The sequence below is a fragment of the Scardinius erythrophthalmus genome (genome assembly GCF_964197995.2).
Source record: "Scardinius erythrophthalmus genome assembly, chromosome: 5".
NCBI classification, from domain to species: domain Eukaryota; kingdom Metazoa; phylum Chordata; class Actinopteri; order Cypriniformes; family Leuciscidae; genus Scardinius; species Scardinius erythrophthalmus.
This window is the reverse complement of record NC_138225.1, coordinates 37,614,062-37,632,868: the sequence shown is the minus strand read 5'-3', so window position 1 is coordinate 37,632,868 and position 18,807 is coordinate 37,614,062. Positions and strand designations below refer to the sequence as shown.

At 37.7% G+C, this 18,807-nt stretch overlaps 2 protein-coding genes across 2 annotated transcripts; both read right to left on the bottom strand.

Moving 5' to 3' along the window:
• Nucleotides 1–2,221: 2,221 nt before the first annotated feature.
• cmlc1 (cardiac myosin light chain-1) lies at nucleotides 2,222–2,970 on the bottom strand. Its single transcript, XM_081365927.1, has one exon. The coding sequence runs from the start codon at nucleotides 2,929–2,931 to the stop codon at nucleotides 2,341–2,343; it is 591 nt and encodes a 196-aa protein (XP_081222053.1). The 5' UTR covers nucleotides 2,932–2,970; the 3' UTR covers nucleotides 2,222–2,340.
• A 2,056-nt stretch (nucleotides 2,971–5,026) lies between these two features.
• Nucleotides 5,027–18,422, bottom strand: ak5l (adenylate kinase 5, like). Its single transcript, XM_081365922.1, has 8 exons — nucleotides 18,323–18,422; nucleotides 10,061–10,247; nucleotides 8,897–9,082; nucleotides 8,518–8,690; nucleotides 7,849–7,962; nucleotides 7,357–7,548; nucleotides 7,102–7,188; nucleotides 5,027–7,014 (listed from the first exon to the last, which is right to left on the bottom strand). The coding sequence occupies exons 1-8, from the start codon at nucleotides 18,380–18,382 to the stop codon at nucleotides 6,994–6,996; spliced, it is 1,020 nt and encodes a 339-aa protein (XP_081222048.1). The 5' UTR covers nucleotides 18,383–18,422; the 3' UTR covers nucleotides 5,027–6,993.
• Between the last annotated feature and the right edge of the window lie 385 nt (nucleotides 18,423–18,807).

Here is an 18,807-nt window from a genome sequence, read left to right as displayed (position 1 = left end):
GTTATAGCTCAGTCCAGCCAAAGAAAACAGCCTTTGTGTGTGACAGATTCACTTTTGGGCCTATAGTCCAACCTAGAGAATCAAACTCTGCTGTTCAAATCTGGATAGATTTGTCAAAATGACAAACTATTTCATCCGAACTATTCGACAAACAAGAATCAAACTTTGAGGTTTTGTCTCACACTTTGGAAAACTGGCCACCTAGAAGCGAAATAAACCAAATGACTCACAGGATATTTAACATGAGAGATGTGGCATATGAAAATGGAAAAGGACACATGCCTGACAGACATAATGTGTGTGGTGACAGGAATGAGTATCTGATTGATGGGTGGCTGCTTTTCCTGGGTTTGTTTGGGATGTAACAGAGGGGAAGTACAGATGTGGTGTCAACCGGGCCTGCCAGGGCATTACCTGTCACCATAAACAAACTCTCCTCTCATAAACAATGAAATAAAATCCTTCCTTGGACTTACCTGCGGTTCTGTTTTTGCTCTCCTGATTGAGCATAGATGGGGAAAATCCAGTGAGCTTCAAGCTGCCAAAGCTGTAAGCAAATGGGGGTTGGTAAGCTGCCATTATAACTGCAAGCAGATATAAAAATCGCACGAAAGGCGAATCTCATGGATTCACGAGCATTTGAATCTTGGCGAAACTTCTAAGCATCTAAATTACTCAATAAATGCAGTTATAGATCATGAAGAATGTAGTTATGCAGAGAACATCACAAAAATGTCAGATATGGGAAGACCGTAGAGGAATCCCGCCAAACATAATGTTATAATATGAACGGCTTGTGTTTATTTTCACAGCATCAATATAATGAGGAAAAGGTGGATTTACAAGAACAAGATGCGTGACAAACACAAGGAAAATGGCTCAGGGATTTTTATGAGGTTCAAAGCCGCAAAATCTGCCTTCTTTATCGCTCATAAAGTTAGTAATGACCCACTCGCCCCCCTCCCAGGAGTATTACACACTCATACAGATTCAAGTGCAACATGTACAACATGTCTATCACAAGAGTGCTGTTTTCCGAATATTGGTTGTGATAGCCAACACTGCGACAAACAAACAGCCGTGGTGCTAATACAACAGCAGCATGATAGCAACTGTAATCTTGTTTATTTTTTTTACAATGGTTAATTTTTTTTTTAAATGTTCGTTAACTTACCTTTTAGACACAACAACAGTGCCAGTAACTTTGACTGTTTCCCTCCTACAACTGCGTTGTATCTTCAAGAAACACGGGTAACTTCACTAAATGAATCAGTGTTTTTTTTTATTCAGTGATTCATTCATAAAAGCAGTCGCCTGTTGAATGAGTCGACGAATGAATGATTTTTGCTATTTATTGCACTTTGTTATTCTTCTAGTTATTTACCTATAGCATCTAATCGCACATTCACAGAAAAAAAAAATAAATAAAATAAAGTGTAGCCTATTTGAAGGCCCGCACATGACGAATTTGAACAATTTCCCTAAATTAACAAGTGGGAACGAATTTGTACAACTTGGCCACGATTTAGGCTACCTAAAACGGGGAACGAATTATTCAAAGAATTCTTAAAGGGATAGTTCACCTACATATGAAAATTCTGTCATAATTTACTCACCCATATTGTTCCAAACCTTTACGAGTTTCTTTCTTCTGTTGAACACAAAATAAGATATTTTAAAGAATGTTGGTAATAAAACTGTTGATGATCAACTGTTTTGTTACAAACATTCTTCAAAATATAAAAATATAAACTCATACAGGTTTAGAACAACATAAGGGTGAGTAAATGACGACATATTTTTTTTTTTTCTGGGTGAACTATCCCTTTAATTCATGACCACAATATGTTTTTGTTTTTTTTAAATCTGTTTGGCATGTAAAACAACAACAACAAAAAAACAGACAAGCTGAGTAATACAAACAGTATCCTAATGTTAGACTTGATATCTCCTTGAACGCAGCTCAGCCAATTACATTTGAAGTAGGCCTAACTGTTGCATAAGGTTTTTAGAAATGCTTTTAGAAAACTAAGAATAAATACTTTGCAAAGGGCATCTTTGCCAAAACTCCTTTTTGCTCTTTTCTCCCTCCTTTATTTTTAAGGGTATACTGTAGAACCAGTAGTTAAAGCTGTAACTTCCTTCTCTATAACATCTGAATTTGACAACTCTACAACAAGATTTACAGAACAGAAAAAAAAAATCTCAGACGAAACAAAATTTGGATGCTTTTTATTTGATGCTTTCCAAGACATACAGACAAGACATATTTTCTTTCCAGTGTTTTGACAGTTGCCATTTAGAGTTCCAATTTCATTCAGCAATCTTTGCAGCTTCAGCTCACCCAGAGAGGATGTGCTTGATGAAGGACGTGTAGTTAATGCAGCCGTTGGCGTCTTCTTGTCCGGCCATCAGACGGTCCACCTCATCTTCTGTCATTTTCTCCCCAAGTGTTGCCAAGACATGACGGAGCTCAGCACCCATCACTGTTCCATTTCCTTCTTTGTCAAAGACTCTCAGACCCTCAACAAAGTCCTCAAATGTCCCCTGGTCTTTGGCTCTTGAGATATGCTGCAGCATGGGCAGAAACGTCTCAAAGTCCAGGTATTTGGTGTTCATATCTTCAGCCTTGGGCTTCCCCAGCACGGTCAGCACGTCAGCATTGGTAGGGTTGTGACCCAGGGCCCTCATCACGTCTCCACACTGGGAATACCTTATCTTCATCTCGCCCGTTGGCGTCTCATCAAAAAGAGTAAAGGCATCCTTGAACTCTTCGATCTGGTCAGCGGTAAATTCCAGTGGGAGACTCTTCAGGTCCAACTCGGGCTCTTTGGGTGTCTCTGGAACCGGGGCAGGAGCTGGGGCTTCTTCTTTCTTTGGCTCTGGTTTTTTAGGCTCTGGTTTCTTGGGTTCAACTTTTTTCGGTGCCATAATGCCGATGCTGAGAGTGGAGATGGGAAAAGCTGGGAAATGTGTTGTAACAACCCCTTGTTGGGCTTTTATACTGACATGTCAGAGAGTGTGATAAGGCTTATCAGAACTGGAATAGTGGCAGACTATATAAGGAAATGAACTGGGTTAGGGTTAGTGTTACTCATACCATGCTGAAATGCCTTTGTCCAGTAGATAAGACCAGACGAACCACCCCTTTACCCCAGTAAAAATGAACAAATGCCTTAAATGTTCTTAAATAGAGCAGGAAAATGATGTTAGCTTACACAGGAACAGACTTCAAAGTAATGGTTCAACTAAAAATGAATATTTGTTTATTCACATATGATAACTTTATGTGAGGAACAGACCAAGATGTAAGTCATTGTTCTCTGATAATGTTCACTTTCAGGTTGTTGACCACTGGATGTGACTGGATTGAGTCAATGAGTGAGTTGAACTTGAGAACTGGATAAGTTTGATTCGTGATTAACGAATCATTCTGTTCAATTTTGATAAAGGGATAGTTCACCCAAAAATGAAAATTCTGTCATCATTTACTTTATTTGGAAGAGTATGGTTAACCAAACAGTTGATAGTCCCCATTGATTTCCACAGTATGGAAAAATAAATAAATAAACAAACAAACAAACTACGGATGTCAATGGGGCCCATCAACTGTTTGGTTACCGACATTATATAAAATATCTTATTTTGTGTTCAGCAGAAGAAATACATTCATTCAGGTTTTGGAACAACTTGAGGGTGAGTAAATGATGACAATATTTTAAATTTTGGGGTAAAATATCCCTTTAACTAGATCAACCAAAAAGATTAGTCTAAAAATATTCATAATCAATTTCATAATCATGCCAAATTCAGGGTGAATGTCAAGTTTTTCAGGAAATACCAACTTAAAAGCAATCCAACCTATTAAATGATAACAGAGTTTTCATGTGTGGGTGAACTAACTAATCAAACAGTTTTGGTCTGATCATTGACATCAATTGTATGGAATAAAAGCAGTGTGACATCTCTCAAAATATCTTCTATTATGTTCCACAGAAGAAAGAAAGTGTGCAAAAAACAAAACAAAAATAAAAATAAAACAAAAAAATAAAAACACTTTTAAAGGAGCGTTATAGTCTCAACCCTATTTTAGAGGAAAGTTCAAGACCTTTAAAGTGGATAAGAATTTTGAGAGTAGAGAAACATACCAAGGTTTCAGTGTTCAGCGACAAGAACAACATTCAGAACACAGTGCATTTATGTCATATGATGCAGAATTCAAAGCTGTACATTTCAAACCTGAAGCATGTATTTGTATATGGAGGAGTCTCCAACTCGTGCCACTAAGAGCTGCAAGAAATTTGCCAGACAGGTGATAAGCTTGAATCTATTCTGAGAGCCAGCACATGCATCACTCCGCCACAGTGATGCTGTTTATAACACAGTATTTTAAGCACACTAAAGATACCATTTTCTTTTTATGGTAAATGTTATTAAGTCTAGTTTAAAGCATCCTCAAAGCTCACGTTTTTTCCAAGCATTTTTTATAATATTACAAAGCTTAAAAATTCAAAATATTAATTTGTTAAAATGAAATAAAGTATTTTTGCAAATGGCTATGACATAACTTTCCAACCAGTGAGGATAATGAACAAATGATTTTTAAAGAATAAAAGTCTGCCATCTAGTGGCTTAAATGTTATTTAGTTTTTTTAGCCAGAAGTGAGTGTAGAGATTGTATTGCTATTAAATGATACTTAACTTTACCACTTGTTATTCCAATGTGAATCATCTTTCAATAAGCGTGTTTGAATTCTCCTCGGTATTTAAAGTAACAGCGTTTTGGCACTTGGTCAAGGTCTGTCAACAAGGGCAGAAAGTCTGTATTCACTGAGGTCCCACTGTGAGAATGTGGCACAGCTGGATTGAACATCTATTAATGAGAACACAGCCTGAGGACACGTCTGTTGCATCTCTATTATTTGTCTCTGTCCAGTGCGTTCATACTGTGGTGTAAGATGAAACCATGTCCTCAGAACAGCAGAAACACTTTTATTTATTAATCAGTTGTCATTTAACCCATTTTAATGCTTGTTGTAGGAAAAGGTGAGGTAATTTGTTTGAAAACAGTTGATGTTGTTGCATTTGACATTGATATTGTATTTTACTTTGGTGCATTTTTTAACAACTCACATTATTTCTGGCTTGACCTCTAAATATACATTAATAAAATCAGGTCAAAACAACAAACGTCTCTGCTTTAAAGTCATTACTGCAAAAGATGTACAGAGAAAATTCACAGTGAAATACAAAGAGAGGCAACAAAATAAGTGTAAGTGTCCCTCAGAGCCAATCCTGTCCTCCCTGGGGCCCTAAGCAAAATTCTGTTAAGGGGCCCTCCTACCTGACCCATGAGCCATGTAAACCATTTGCCATTGCCACACAGTCACACCTGACACCACAGTGCTCACGCTACAATCCTCCATCCTTTAACCAGTACTAATGAAAATGCAATTTCTGATATCAGAAATATACATATTTTATATTAATATCAAGAATTCACATTTTAAATAGTACAAATGTAATTATTGATATCAAAAATGCAACCTGTGAATTAATAAAAAGCTAAAATGGCTTGCCACTGCATGTCACTGTGTTTTAATTGCAATAAAGCAATACTTGATACTTGATGGCTATTATTTACTGAGGGATGTGCATCCATATTGACCAGTTTGTCCAGCCAATCAACATTTTAAATGCAATATAGCCTATAAATCAATAGTCAATGTCAATGCATTGCTTTCCATCTTGCTTTATTGCAGAGTTGTAATTAAACTGACTTGGAGACTAGATCATCATAGTCTTGTTTTAAAAGTATGTGCGCCTATAATGAGGAGTGCCATAACGCCCATATTGTACTAGTCCCCACCGATGTTTTGCTGGAAAGACGCAGTTATCTTTTCCGAGCTGCAGGTTATAAACAAAAAAACGTTGCCCTTTGTCGTTTATCAAACGTAATAAATAGTTGTATTTAACTCTCACTTTGTTTTTCGTCAGACACAAAGTCACAGAACACAGCCCTGAAAGTGGCAGGAGTTGTGCCGAATTTTGACCCCCGCCAAATTATTACCCCCCTAGCATTGGTAGGTTTAGGATTAAGCCGCTTGTCCACCAGCGTCCGATCAATTTTTGTTCCGACGCTACGCCTGTGACGTTTTCGCTGCTTGCTTAAATATGAAACCATAGCAACGTCCATACACAAATTCTCGCCGCCGAGTTTCCATTGGCTGCTGCCCCGCGTTTTGACGCTCTCATTTGCATAAAGTATCCACCGAGATACTTTTTTGCAGTGCCGCTGTTGACCAAATCGACGCGACGCGACGCGACCCATCATGCTTTGCGGGGGCGTTTTTGCTGCCTGACGTAGTTCCATAGGAAATGAATGGGCTTTGGCGTCGCGTCAGAAATCGAGACGCTGGTGGACAAGCGGCTTTAGTTGTGGGGGAGGGGTTAGGATTAGGGGTGGGGTTAGGATTAGGCAATCAGTTACTGACTTCAAATTTGGCAGGGGGTCGAAATTCGGCACAACACCAGAATTAGCAAGCAAGACACAGAAAGACCAAAAGATACACTGCCCAGCTAGGTTAGACAGACTAGAGATAGATGCACATCAACTTAACTTTACTGTTCTTTGCTTACATCAAACTTGGAGAGGAGAGAACACAAGTCTACCTGATTGCTGTTCCCGCAATTCACTCTCATGGTGTTTTGTTCTCTCTTTTCGTGACCAGAAGTATAGTTCCGCTTAATTTTCTCAACCATGTTGTAAACTTTGATTGACACGCTTTGACACGAGGGGAAGGCGGGGCCATGAGTAATTTGCGGGGCCCAACGCATCTTCTGTAGTGTGCGTATAGGGCTGATCGGCTCTGGTGGTGTCCCTTTTCACTGATTCTGACCCTCGAGTTTATTGATGAAAAATAGTGGAAAATTTTGAAATTACATTTAGGATTTAATAGGAGCAACTGTGGGTTTGGATGTGTAGACGTCCCTCTAAAGATCCTCAGTACTGCTCTGCAGGAAGAAAATAACTTTTATGAAGCAAAAACAAAATTTTAAAACAAATTGTAGAATATAGTGTAACTTTTATTCAAAACCTACTGCATTCGTGTCACTAGGGAACAATCTTTCCTCTACAATGGCACAAATATCTGTGAAAATATCGTCTTCTTCTCGATCCGCATCGACCTGACCAAGCAGAGTGAGAGAGAATTGTGTTTCACAACCTTAAACTGGAGATTATTATTATTATTATTATTATTATTATTAAAAAAGCTGTAATCAGAACAGCTTGTGCTTTCAAAACCAGTTGAATTCAACAGTTAACATAAAAATAAGAAAAGAACATCATCTTACCCTTACAATAAGTCCTCTCTCCTGGTAGTACTTGGCTATGAGTGTGATATTGTGTTTGAAAGTATCTAGTCTCTTCTCAATTGCACGAGTATTGTCGTCGGGACGACCCTGCTGGGACGCTCTTTTCTCTAAACGCTGCCGGAGTTGCTGATTAGAGCAGGCAAGCAAGATCACCAAGTCTGGAGAGCCGATCTGAGGAACCATGAGTGTCATTTATTGTACATCAGACATTGTCATAACATACTAAGACATGTATTATGTAGGTTATATACACTGTATAGATCCTGGAGGGCCACTGTCCTGCAGAGTTTAGCTCCAACCCCATTTAAACACACTTGAACTAGCAAATCAAGGTCTTATTATGCATACTAGAAAAATGTAACTGCAGGTGTATTAAGGCAAGCAGGAGATAAACTCTGCAGGACAGTGTACTGTACCTCCAAGAGCAGGTTTAGACACCCCTGGCACAGACCATCAGGAGGAATATCTGACCTGCTCCTCAAAGGTAAACGTCTGTGAGATCTCTCTGGGGAATCCATCCACAATGAATCCTTTAGCATCCTGCTTCTTGATAAACTGTTGTTTCAGCTCTTCAATAGTCGTCTCCTAAAGGATATCATGTCAGAACAAGACGAAGCATGAGGTGACCTTCTTCATTTAATATTGTAAGTAATCTACTCAAAAGTTTGAGACATTTATTTAATCAGTAAAACAGTAATATTGTGCAATATAATTACAATTTAAAATAACTGTTTTCTATTTCAATATATTTTATAATGTAATTTATTCCTGTGATGGCAAAGCTAATTTTTCAGCAGCAATCATTCCAGTCTTCAGTGTCACATGATCCTTCAGAAATCATTCTAATATGCTGATTTGGTGCTGAAGAAACATTTATTACTAATATTAATGTTGAAAACATTCTTTTCAGGATTCTCTGATGAATAAAATCTTCAAAGACATTTATTTGAAATAGACATCTTTTGTAACATTATAAATGCCTTTACTGTCACTATTATTTTTTCACATTATTTCTTTAATCTTGCTCATCTCAATCTTTTGAACGGTAGTTTATGTAAAAATCAACATTGACAATCAAATCAGATGTGAATACACCATAGCTGCAAAAATTCACATTGTTTGGTGGTCAGATTTCCAAACCTGAGGTGCCAGTTCTCCATTGGCAATGATCTGAGCAATCAGTTCCCATTTCCTGTCACTGGGGGCATGATGCAGCAACTGGTTCCTTAAAATTTCCCCAACGGACACATGCTCGAAATCATAGCGATGTGCAATTTTAGCTGTCTGAGTGCCCTTCCCACTGCCGGGTCCACCTGGAAAATATTATAGCAAATCCCATTTTACATCACAGAAACAGCACAATGGAAATGTTAATTTCAAATTAATTCATGTCAAGGTCTACTGAATTTGATTTCATCCAGATCAAAGAGTTGGAATTTAGAATGAGATGAATTCAGAAAAAGATGACTGAAACAGACTGAAAATGAGAAATGACCAGCTGACAGTGATGATCACTCACCTATGATGAATATGATGTGCGGTTGTGGTTTAGATGGGTCAAAGACATCATACTCCTGTATGAGCCCTGAGGACTCAGTCATATCGGAGTCACTTTCTATGGAGAACTGGGCTTGGATTGGTGGCAGCCTGTCATATCGACGGTAAGGCCCGGGACCAGGACCAGGACCAGGACCAGGAGCACTGTCTGTAGAATGAAACAGATTACATTCATCAGTACTATATGACCTCAGATTAATTCTTAAGGCCAATTCACGAGTTCACATGTTAATGAAATCTGATGTAATATTATAATGCGTATTTGGCTTGCTGTCCGGGGGGAGGGCTCCGAGCTCGGAATTCGGCCCGACCCCAGAGTACTCCCCCCTATGAATGTATAGATCATGGGTATCTATGAGCAGACCCATCTGAATGTGAGGTGATGGGGTGGTGGCGGGATGCTGAGAAATTTGTCATGAGACAGGAGGTAAGGGAAGGCTTTATTTATACTGGCTTCTTCTTGTGCTGATTGGATGATTACCTGAACATGCTCCTCCCGAACTTTGTTACATAAAACTTCATTTAACAACACACCGACAAACGCAGACAGGCGGCAGCACACACTTCGTCAAGTTTTGTCGTATCAGTGTGTTACCCCTGCCGGAGTCTGTCGCCGATTCAAACACTGCATTTGTCGGGTCTTGGAATGTCTGAGAAACTACGTACTGCAAAGACTTTCGGCATTGATCAGCGTTTGTTGGTGCAGTGTGAATTGGCCTTTAATTCACTCATTTGATAAGAATCCACACAATACTGTGATTTTAGACTTTCATTATTGAGATATTTGAGATGGTCCACACTGCAGAACATGAAATCTCCACCCCCTGATCCCTAAACCCACCCCTAAACCTACCAATCTCCACCCCTTAGATCTGGATCCAACTCCGCCCCCTGGATCTCATGTACTGCAGTGAGGTGCTACTGAGATATTTGGTTAATTTGAACAGTTGAACCATCTTCAACCCTCCTAAATTTCTTTGCAATGTTTTCATTTTCACAGCTGTCCTTCAGATTCAAAATAATGGTTACTTAACTGCTGGCTTTTTATCTAGATAATGTGGTTATTTTTGTGATCATGTATATCCATCAAGTACACAACTAACTGTTTTATTTCTAGCTAAATTACCGAGTTTGCAGGGGGCTTTCTTCCCCTGTGCTGGGGTGATTGGTGGTAGAGGTTTTCGATCAGGTGTAATGAAAGTGTCCCAGGCCACACATTCAGGACCGCCGAGGTCTCTTGTTTTCTGCAGGCAACTCTCCAAGAATGTCAGAGGGTCCTCAGGCTTGTGGTACATCAGCCCTGTTAACATGCTCTGTGAGATGCACACACAGAGTTCATATCATTGTGTTATATGAAATGCTTAATTGACACAAGTGTTTCACAAATATGAATCTGTATTTCTTGTAAAGTGTATAATTCCAGTACATCTATTTGTGTAAATGACTTCTTTCATCATGTCAAAATGTTATACAGTATCACTGACAATTGTGGCCTTTGAGATATCAGAGTCTTTCCTTGTTTTTTCACCAAAAAAAAAAAGAAGAAGAATATGAGCACATTTTGCGTTTACAAGCCAAACGCAGCTAAACGATTTCTGGATGGAAAGACAGAGGGAAAAAATGATTAACAATCTAAGTGGGAGACAATAATAATTGCAAATTGTTGTTCTATTCATCCCACACGTGTTAGCAGTTCATACTCCGGACCATTCAGAGGGACAGGGAATGGAAAATCTGAGCTCTAAATAATCAGCTGTTTGCTTCTTTTGATGCAAATAAAACTGCTTGTGAATTTACATCTCAATCCTCACGGGTATCAAACGGCTAAAGACACATTCAACGGCTGAATAAAGGAACAGTGTCTAAACAGAAACGAAACAAAAGGCTGAATTTTCTAAAGGTATCCGTTTAATAATAGACCACAGCATTTTTAAGGACTAATGCAGTATCCATACGGATAAAGAGCATTAAAAACAAACTAAGCTTCACTGTAAAAAGTAGCAACCTAAAATTGTCACCTTCTTAATTTATGACCTTTTCATTTTGTTGCTGTAACCTTATGTATTTTGGTTGACTCGATGACGTTAAATAATATTTCGGATATAAAAAAAATATTAATTTAAAATGAACCCTAAAGCATACATAGTTGATATGCAAATATCTAAAATCTCTAAATTATCAACATGATAAAAATTTGCAGAAAAAAACTGTTGTACACAATTTACCACTGTACATGCCTTCTGTCACCTGATAGATTTATACGTTACTGATTTTTATGAAGTAAACGAATACAGTAGGAATAAATTGTATGTACTATTTCAAGACAAAAACTTGCTGGACTAAAAGCAACTCAGGTTTACTTGATTATTCATACATCTTTTTATTATTATTATTATTACAAAAAATACATCAGGCTATTGAGGAATATATAATATAATATAATATAATATATATAAGAATATAAAGAGCTTTGATCATAAAACTTTTTATATTACACATTATACCTTAATTTCGTCATTTAAATATCAGCGTACTTATACATATTATTGGGAGATATAGAGTGATAACTGATATTTTCTGATTTATCTGCATGTTAAGTTAGTAGTCTGCTATAAAGATCTCAATCTCTCATTTCATCTTAATTTTTGGCCATATAAATTTCCACAACTGCACCGAATTGCATACTTTTGCTCAGGGCCTCTGAATAAAATTGAGATTTTTTTGTCCCCTTGCCCCCCTGCCCAACTTCTTATTAGTTTTATAATTAGGTGTGTTTTTACATTAAACCTCTGTATTTCTTGATACAAATATAACTAACTTTTTATTACACGAAACCTGTACCTAGTCTAGCTGTTTTTAAAGAGTACAAAGCTGCACTGCTCTTTGGGATGAAACTTTCAGGCCTACTCAACAGTTCATCCAAATTGCTTTACAGAAGAAATTAATGAATAGAGATAGAGATGAGAAAAGCACACATCTCTACAAGCTCAAACTGCCCCAAAACTATGAACTACTCAGTGCATGAAAAGGAGTGTGTTAGAGAAACCCTATACTAAGACATTTGAAACTAGAAAAAGCAGAACATGGAGAAAAAGGTCTGAAAGAACTGGAATGTATCCTAGCATGCAATGTGTGCAAAACACACATTCAAATATTTAGAATTGTCAATTTGTCAAATGTGCATGTCTTTGTATTGTGGAAAGATCTTGATGTGAGGTGACAGTATTTACCACTGAGCCATCATGCTGGTGAGAAGTTCAACATTTTAAGTTTACATTGTCCCATTACACGAATACTATAACGAATCACTGCAGTCAACAGCTTGAAGTATCTATGCTGTTAAATAAAAGTCAATAGGCAAATGTTGTAACTTGTATGCAATTATGTCAGTGTTTGCAAATAAATGTTACTGTGGACAGAGGATTAACCAGCAGGTTGTGTGACACTGCAATACATTTAAGGGCCAGATGCAGAAAATGCCACAGTTATGTGCACAGCTGGCATTCAGGCATAAGAGTGCGGTCTGAATGAAAGGTCAGGGATTTGTTAAAATGCAAAAGGGTCATTACTGGTCATGTGAATGTAACTGTAAGTCACAAGCATAGCCAAACCTGTTCACACACACACACACACACACACACACACACACACACACACACACACACACACACACACACACGATTGCCGTGATTTTGCCAAGTAAGACATGTATCAGAGAGAAATGATAGATTACATTTTTTTATAGTTGCAACGCTATTTGCGGTCTTGCCGTGTTGCTTTGAGCGTGATTGGTTAATCTGACCATTATCCAGGAATCTGGCCAATGACAAGTGTGCGTGCCTTATTTCGGTCAAGTTTGAATATGTCTGTTGAAGTGGGCATGTGCTGCTGCTCGGCATCTGCAGTAATACTTCAGTTGGTCCCCTTTTTTTTAAACCCCAGATGCACCAAGGATCCAGCTATTTGAAGGAGTATTGCTCTTTATCTGCTGTGTCTGTCACTTCTGGTGCAGAATCATGGACCTTTTGTATGTTTTGATTTGACTTATCATTATCATATAGTTGACTTAACTATCATATAGTTAGGATTCTGAATTTAAAGACAATGTAATATTTGTCCACATATATTATCAGAGTTATATGGAGCCCACAGGGGTCAGTAGAATATTGTGGAAAACAATATAAAACTGATTTGGCAAATACAAAGCTAACAGCAAACAGCATACTTTGTTTCTTTCTCCACCTGTTTCATAAAATCATGACCTCATCATGATAGCAACCCTAACTGATAAGAACATGGAGAAATGCCATTTTTAGTTTTTCAGTTGGGGGCTCTGAAGAACTGTTTGGGAATAATTTGTTGATAATGTAAATATAATGTAAATATAATGTTTTAGGATAATATGGTGTGATTGAATCAGTGACAATCTCATAATCAGTTTTGTATTTCAGTTTAAGAATTTTAATTGAAGAATTTCAGTTGAGAATATTTCATTAAACTTTTATTACATTTTGTGAACTTCAAAATGTAACTTTTATTACACAAGTGAACTTCTTCACTTATAAGATTGATAATATCAGGGAGAAAATTATAACTATGCAACCGTCTACTACAGTATCGCATCAGGCAGTGCATTGTAGTCTCCCTGAGGGAAAATTTGATTCAATCGTTGCTATAGGAGAGGAAGAATTTACTAAACTCGTTAAATCATCTAAATCTACAACATGTATGTTAGACCCTATACCGACTAAGCTACTGAAAGAAATACTTCCAGAGGTCATAGATCCTCTTCTTAATATCATTAATTCATCTTTGTCTCTAGGATACGTACCAAAAACCTTTAAGCTGGCTATGATTAAACCGCTTGTTAAAAAAATGTAACTTGATCCTACAGAATTAGTCAATTACAGGCCGATCTCGAATCTACCCTTTCTGTCAAAGATACTAGAAAAGGCAGTATCTTCACAACTATGTTCCTTTACTGAAAGAAATGATATCTGCGAGGATTTCCAGTCAGGATTTAGACCGTACCATAGTACCGAGACAGCTCTCATCAGAGTCACAAATGATTTGCTCTTATCATCCGATCGTGGTTGTGTCTCTCTATTAGTGTTACTCGATCTTAGTGCTGCATTTGACACCATCGACCACAACATTCTTTTAAATAGAATCGAAATTATGTTGGCATTAGTGGAATTGCATTAGCATGGTTTAAATCATACTTATCTGACCGTTATCAGTTTGTAGCAGTAAATGAAGAGATGTCTCATCGATCACAAGTTCAGTATGGCGTACCACAAGGCTCAGTACTAGGACCGCTGCTGTTCACTCTGTACATGCTACCCTTAGGAGATATCATTAGGAAGCATGGCATTAGCTTTCACTGTTATGCCGACGATACTCAGCTGTATATTTCTTCAAAACTTAACGAAACTTACCAATTCACAAAACTAACGGAATGCATAGCTGATATAAAAAATTGGATGACTTGTAATTTCCTACTTCTAAATTCTAAAAAAAACTGAGATTCTAATTATTGGACAAAAAACTTCCTCATGTAATAACCTAGAATACTGTCTAACACTTGATGGCTGCTCTGTTAAGTCTTCGTCGTCGGTTAGGAACCTGGGTGTGCTCTTTGATACCAATCTTTCATTTGAAAGTCACGTGTCTAGTATCTGTAAAACTGCATTTTTCCATCTTAAAAATATATCTAAATTACGCCATATGCTCTCATTGACAAATGTGGACCAATTAGTTCATGCGTTCATGACCTCAAGGCAAGATTATTGTAATGCTCTACTGGGTGGTTGCCCTGCACGCTTAATAAACAAACTACAGCTGGTCCAAAAAACGCAGCAGCTCGAGTTCCTACCAGAACCAGGAAGTATGACCATATTAGCCCGGTTCTGTCAAAACTGCACTGGCTCCCTATTAAACATTGCATCAATTTTAAAATATTGCTGATCACTTACAAAGCACTAAATGGTTTAGCTCCGCAGTACTTGAGCGAGCTCTTAACGCATTATAGTCCTTCACGTCTATTGCGATCTCAAAATTCCGGCCAGTTGATAATACCTAGAAAGTTCAAAGACTGAATCAAGAAAGAATCAAAGTCGACTGCTGGCGGTAGATCCTTTTCCTATTTAGCACCAAAACTTTGGAACAGTCTTCCTAACATTGTCCGGGAAGCAGACACACTCTGTCAGTTCAAAGCTAGACTAAAAACACATCTCTTTGACCTAGCATACACATAACACATTATAGACTTCTATAATTCAGTGTTAGGCTGCATAGATTAGGTCAGCTGGAACCGGGAACACTTCCCATAAATCCTGTTGTACTCGTTACATCATAAGAAGAATGGCATCTACGCTAATTTTAGTGTCTTTGTTTATCCCGAGGTTTTCCCACAGCCTGCCGAATCCAGGTCGTATCCAGATCTGATGAAGGACCTTCGCCTGGACCCGATCCAATGCAGTGCTGAAGTGCTAACTAGTCTCTCCCTATGGAGGATCCCTTTACCACTCTACAGATAAAGCGTCGTCGGGAAACTCAATTCGCGTATCTACCCCGAATTGATAAAATAAAATAAAATTCTGTATCAAAAATTATAAGGAAACACCAGTACTTTGTTTAGGCTTGGTTTGTAGGGAATTCCAAACTTGCGCACATTTAAACGCACATAACTATAGAACCAATTCTTAATGCGCATGTGAACGCCATCAGCGTTTCTCACAGGTTCGCGTTTAAAGTCTGTGTAGAGAGAATGGTTATAGAAAGCGGCCCCTAATTTAATAACAAATGATTGTTGCGACGGAAGCGAATCAATCAAAACTAACTTTAGCTGGAAAATAACTTTATTAAAGAACCGCTATAAAACCAAAACAATCTCTGTTACCTTAGATTATACGTTTATCTCTGTAAAGCTGCTTTGAAACAATCTACATTGTTAAAAGCGCTATATAAATGAAGATGACTTGACTTGACTTGACATTTTGATGAAACTGTTAATACGTACAGTATTTTAAATGTGAAACGTATTTCATTCAAAATTTGTACTGCATTTCTTCAAAAACAGAATTCTTAAATTTAGTTTTATACAGTATTTGTATTTTTATTTTGTCTTCCAAAATAAAACTGTTAGTTTACCATCCTCATTTACCACTGTTTAAGTTTGAAGGAAATTTTCACTAAAGGTTTTAGGGGAAAATTCTGTAAAATAAACCAAAAAGTGTTTTTCTCTAAAACCTTTAAAGGTATAGCGGAGGATCTTTCCGAATTTTAGATAAGAACCGCCCTCTCCACTTTTTGAAAAAATGCACATGCGCAACACTCTACCTGCTCCCGAGAGGGAACGCCTATTAAACGTGTGCGAGGTTCTCCTCGTGCACGCTCTGTTTACAAGTTGCTGTCGGCATCGCTCATACAAGATTACTTTCCAAAAGAAGATTTGCACTTTTTCTCCAAATAGCATGCCAAACTTTACCTGTCAAGTAGAAACTTCGCGACTGAGGCATCAGTGGGAGGCCCAACCTGTGTTTTCAGCGCACGCCATCGTGTGAAACAATCTCCCAAAAACACTCTGATCTTGTTTCTCTCTTCTGAGGCCTTTCTCTTCTTCTCATACAGTTCGTACAAACTTTTTCTCTTGCAACCCTCAGACATTTTCAAAGGACCCGGTGAAACGGTGAGCTTCAATGAATGGCTTAGCTCTAGCTCACCACACATAAACACCTGAAAGTGCGCATGCGCAGAAAGCGAAAACTAAGGGACGAGCACGTACGACGGCCTTACGTAAACATATCACCAGAATGATTGACACTTAGGTGGACCAATAGTTTACACTACCCACCCGGAAAAAGAAAATCCTCCGCTATACCTTTAATGATAATTTCTGTAAAATTATTGTTTTTGCACTTTATTTGGATAAGATATTTTACTTTAATTGTACAGTTTTTGTTTGGCAGCACTGCTGCCTACGGAAGCCCTGAACCGCAACTTAAAAAAAAAAAAAAATCCATAAAAAAAAATCTAGCATTTCGAGATTAAAGTCGAAATATTTTGAGATTAAATTAATCTTTTTTTTGACAGATTTTTTTTAATTTATTTTTTTATGTTGCGTTTCAGGGCTTTCGTAATGTTCTACTGTTATTCATATGATATATCAGGCTTACATTTGTTTTATGTTTAGTCTAATTCAGTATATTTCGTCTGGTTTAAATAAAATAAGTCTGGTTTAAAAAAAAAATAAAAAAAATGTAGGTTTAATTTTAGGTTAATGTTTTTTTTTCCAGTAAATCTTAATAGCAAATGCTGAGACTAACATACAATAAAAACTATTACCATCAAGATAAAAGCAATACAGGGAAAACATATATTTTAGTAATATTTTATTGGAAAATAAACTTTCAAAAGAATACCGTCAACTTGGCTTTGATAAGTTTAAATACTAGTTACAATTAAATAATTACCAATTAACTACAATTAAATAATAATATTAAGTTATATACTTTACTTCCACCTAAATCCTTGCATATGCCATATTTTTACGTGAATTCGGTCACAGAGGAGTTTCAGAGATGTATATCTAGAGGTATGCACATGAACTCATGTTTGCATTCCCCAGTGAGCTGCGTGTTCGGGCACATGCATGCAAGAACAGGACTTTTTCAGTCCTTCGCTCCCCTTTGCTCTCCATTGCCCACATTTCCCAAGCCACAAGTAAATATAAAGTATAGCTTGTTGCCTTGGTGACAGCCAAAAGTGTTGATGTGCTGAAACTCATTTTTACAACCTTCATTCTTTCTGCCCTGCCTATATGTGCTTCCTTATATGTAGTATCAATTTGGAGATGGAAAGCTTATCAGAAGTGTGTGCAATGATCCTCCATGGACACAGTATTTTGTATGCAACAACATATCTCCCACACAAGCACTTGTTGATGCTGTCTGAGGAGAATCTTCCCTATTTCTGACAAGCTTGAGAGAGACCCTCTGCTTTGCCATTACAGCACCCTACTTGAGGATCACCATAGTGACACTTTCAAGTAGGCTATTTAATTTACCTCGTAATTGTGCATGCTAAATAGACACGAGTTTTTGATTAATTCATGTTATCAGTTCAAATCTGATGTCCATCTTTAGTGAGGCCAGTTTCCCAGATTATTGATGTAAAGAGTGTTGACAGTAGAAATAGGTAACTACCAGATATATCAAATCATATTCTCTGTAGAACTCTGAGAAGAACTGAAAGGTACAGTGTCACCTTGAAAACACAGACATAATCAGATTTCAGACACGCAGATGTTTCCAGATGTGTTATCTGCTATATTAATATTATTAATGCTATATTAATATACAAGGCTTCTCTTCTGGATGATCCTTACCTCAAAAAGGTGTGGGATCTGTCGTTTGGAGAGGTAATCCTTCGCGTCGTTTGTGTTCATTCTTTCCGGTTGTCCAGAACAGCGTTTGTAAGTCAGTAGAGCAGCAGCTGTGTCTTGTCTATCTGCTCATCTGTTGCGTTTAACCCTCAGAGCAGCTGTGCTGTGTTGCACCATCGTATCGGGCTGCGGGCTGTTATCCGCTGCTTTGACGCCGATGACCTCCGGCGATGTGTTTCTATTCAACAGTAGTCACGCTCACGCTCAGCATGCTGAGCTCAAAGTGACCCTTTACCAACGCTGCGTAGTCGCGAGTAATAGTCTAATCGATTTCGAGTAGCCCATCTTTGTAGCTATACCGCAATACAAAAGAGGGTTATCAGATGCCACAATAACTTTTTTTTTTTTTTTTTTTTTTTTCAGTGTGTTTGATGTGACACATTATTTATAATTTATCAAATTTGATAAAATATAGCATCACCCAGCAC

Coding starts and splice junctions, on each gene's coding strand:
- cmlc1 (XM_081365927.1), bottom strand. CDS start 2,931: ATGGCACCGAAAAAAGTTGAACCCAAGAAACCAGAGCCTAAAAAACCA.
- ak5l (XM_081365922.1), bottom strand. CDS start 18,382: ATGAACACAAACGACGCGAAGGATTACCTCTCCAAACGACAGATCCCA. Junction 10,248..18,322: donor AGATCCCACACCTTTTTGAG/GTAAGGATCATC, acceptor TGCATCTCACAG/AGCATGTTAACAGGGCTGAT. Junction 8,691..8,896: donor GCACATCATATTCATCATAG/GTGAGTGATCAT, acceptor AATATTTTCCAG/GTGGACCCGGCAGTGGGAAG.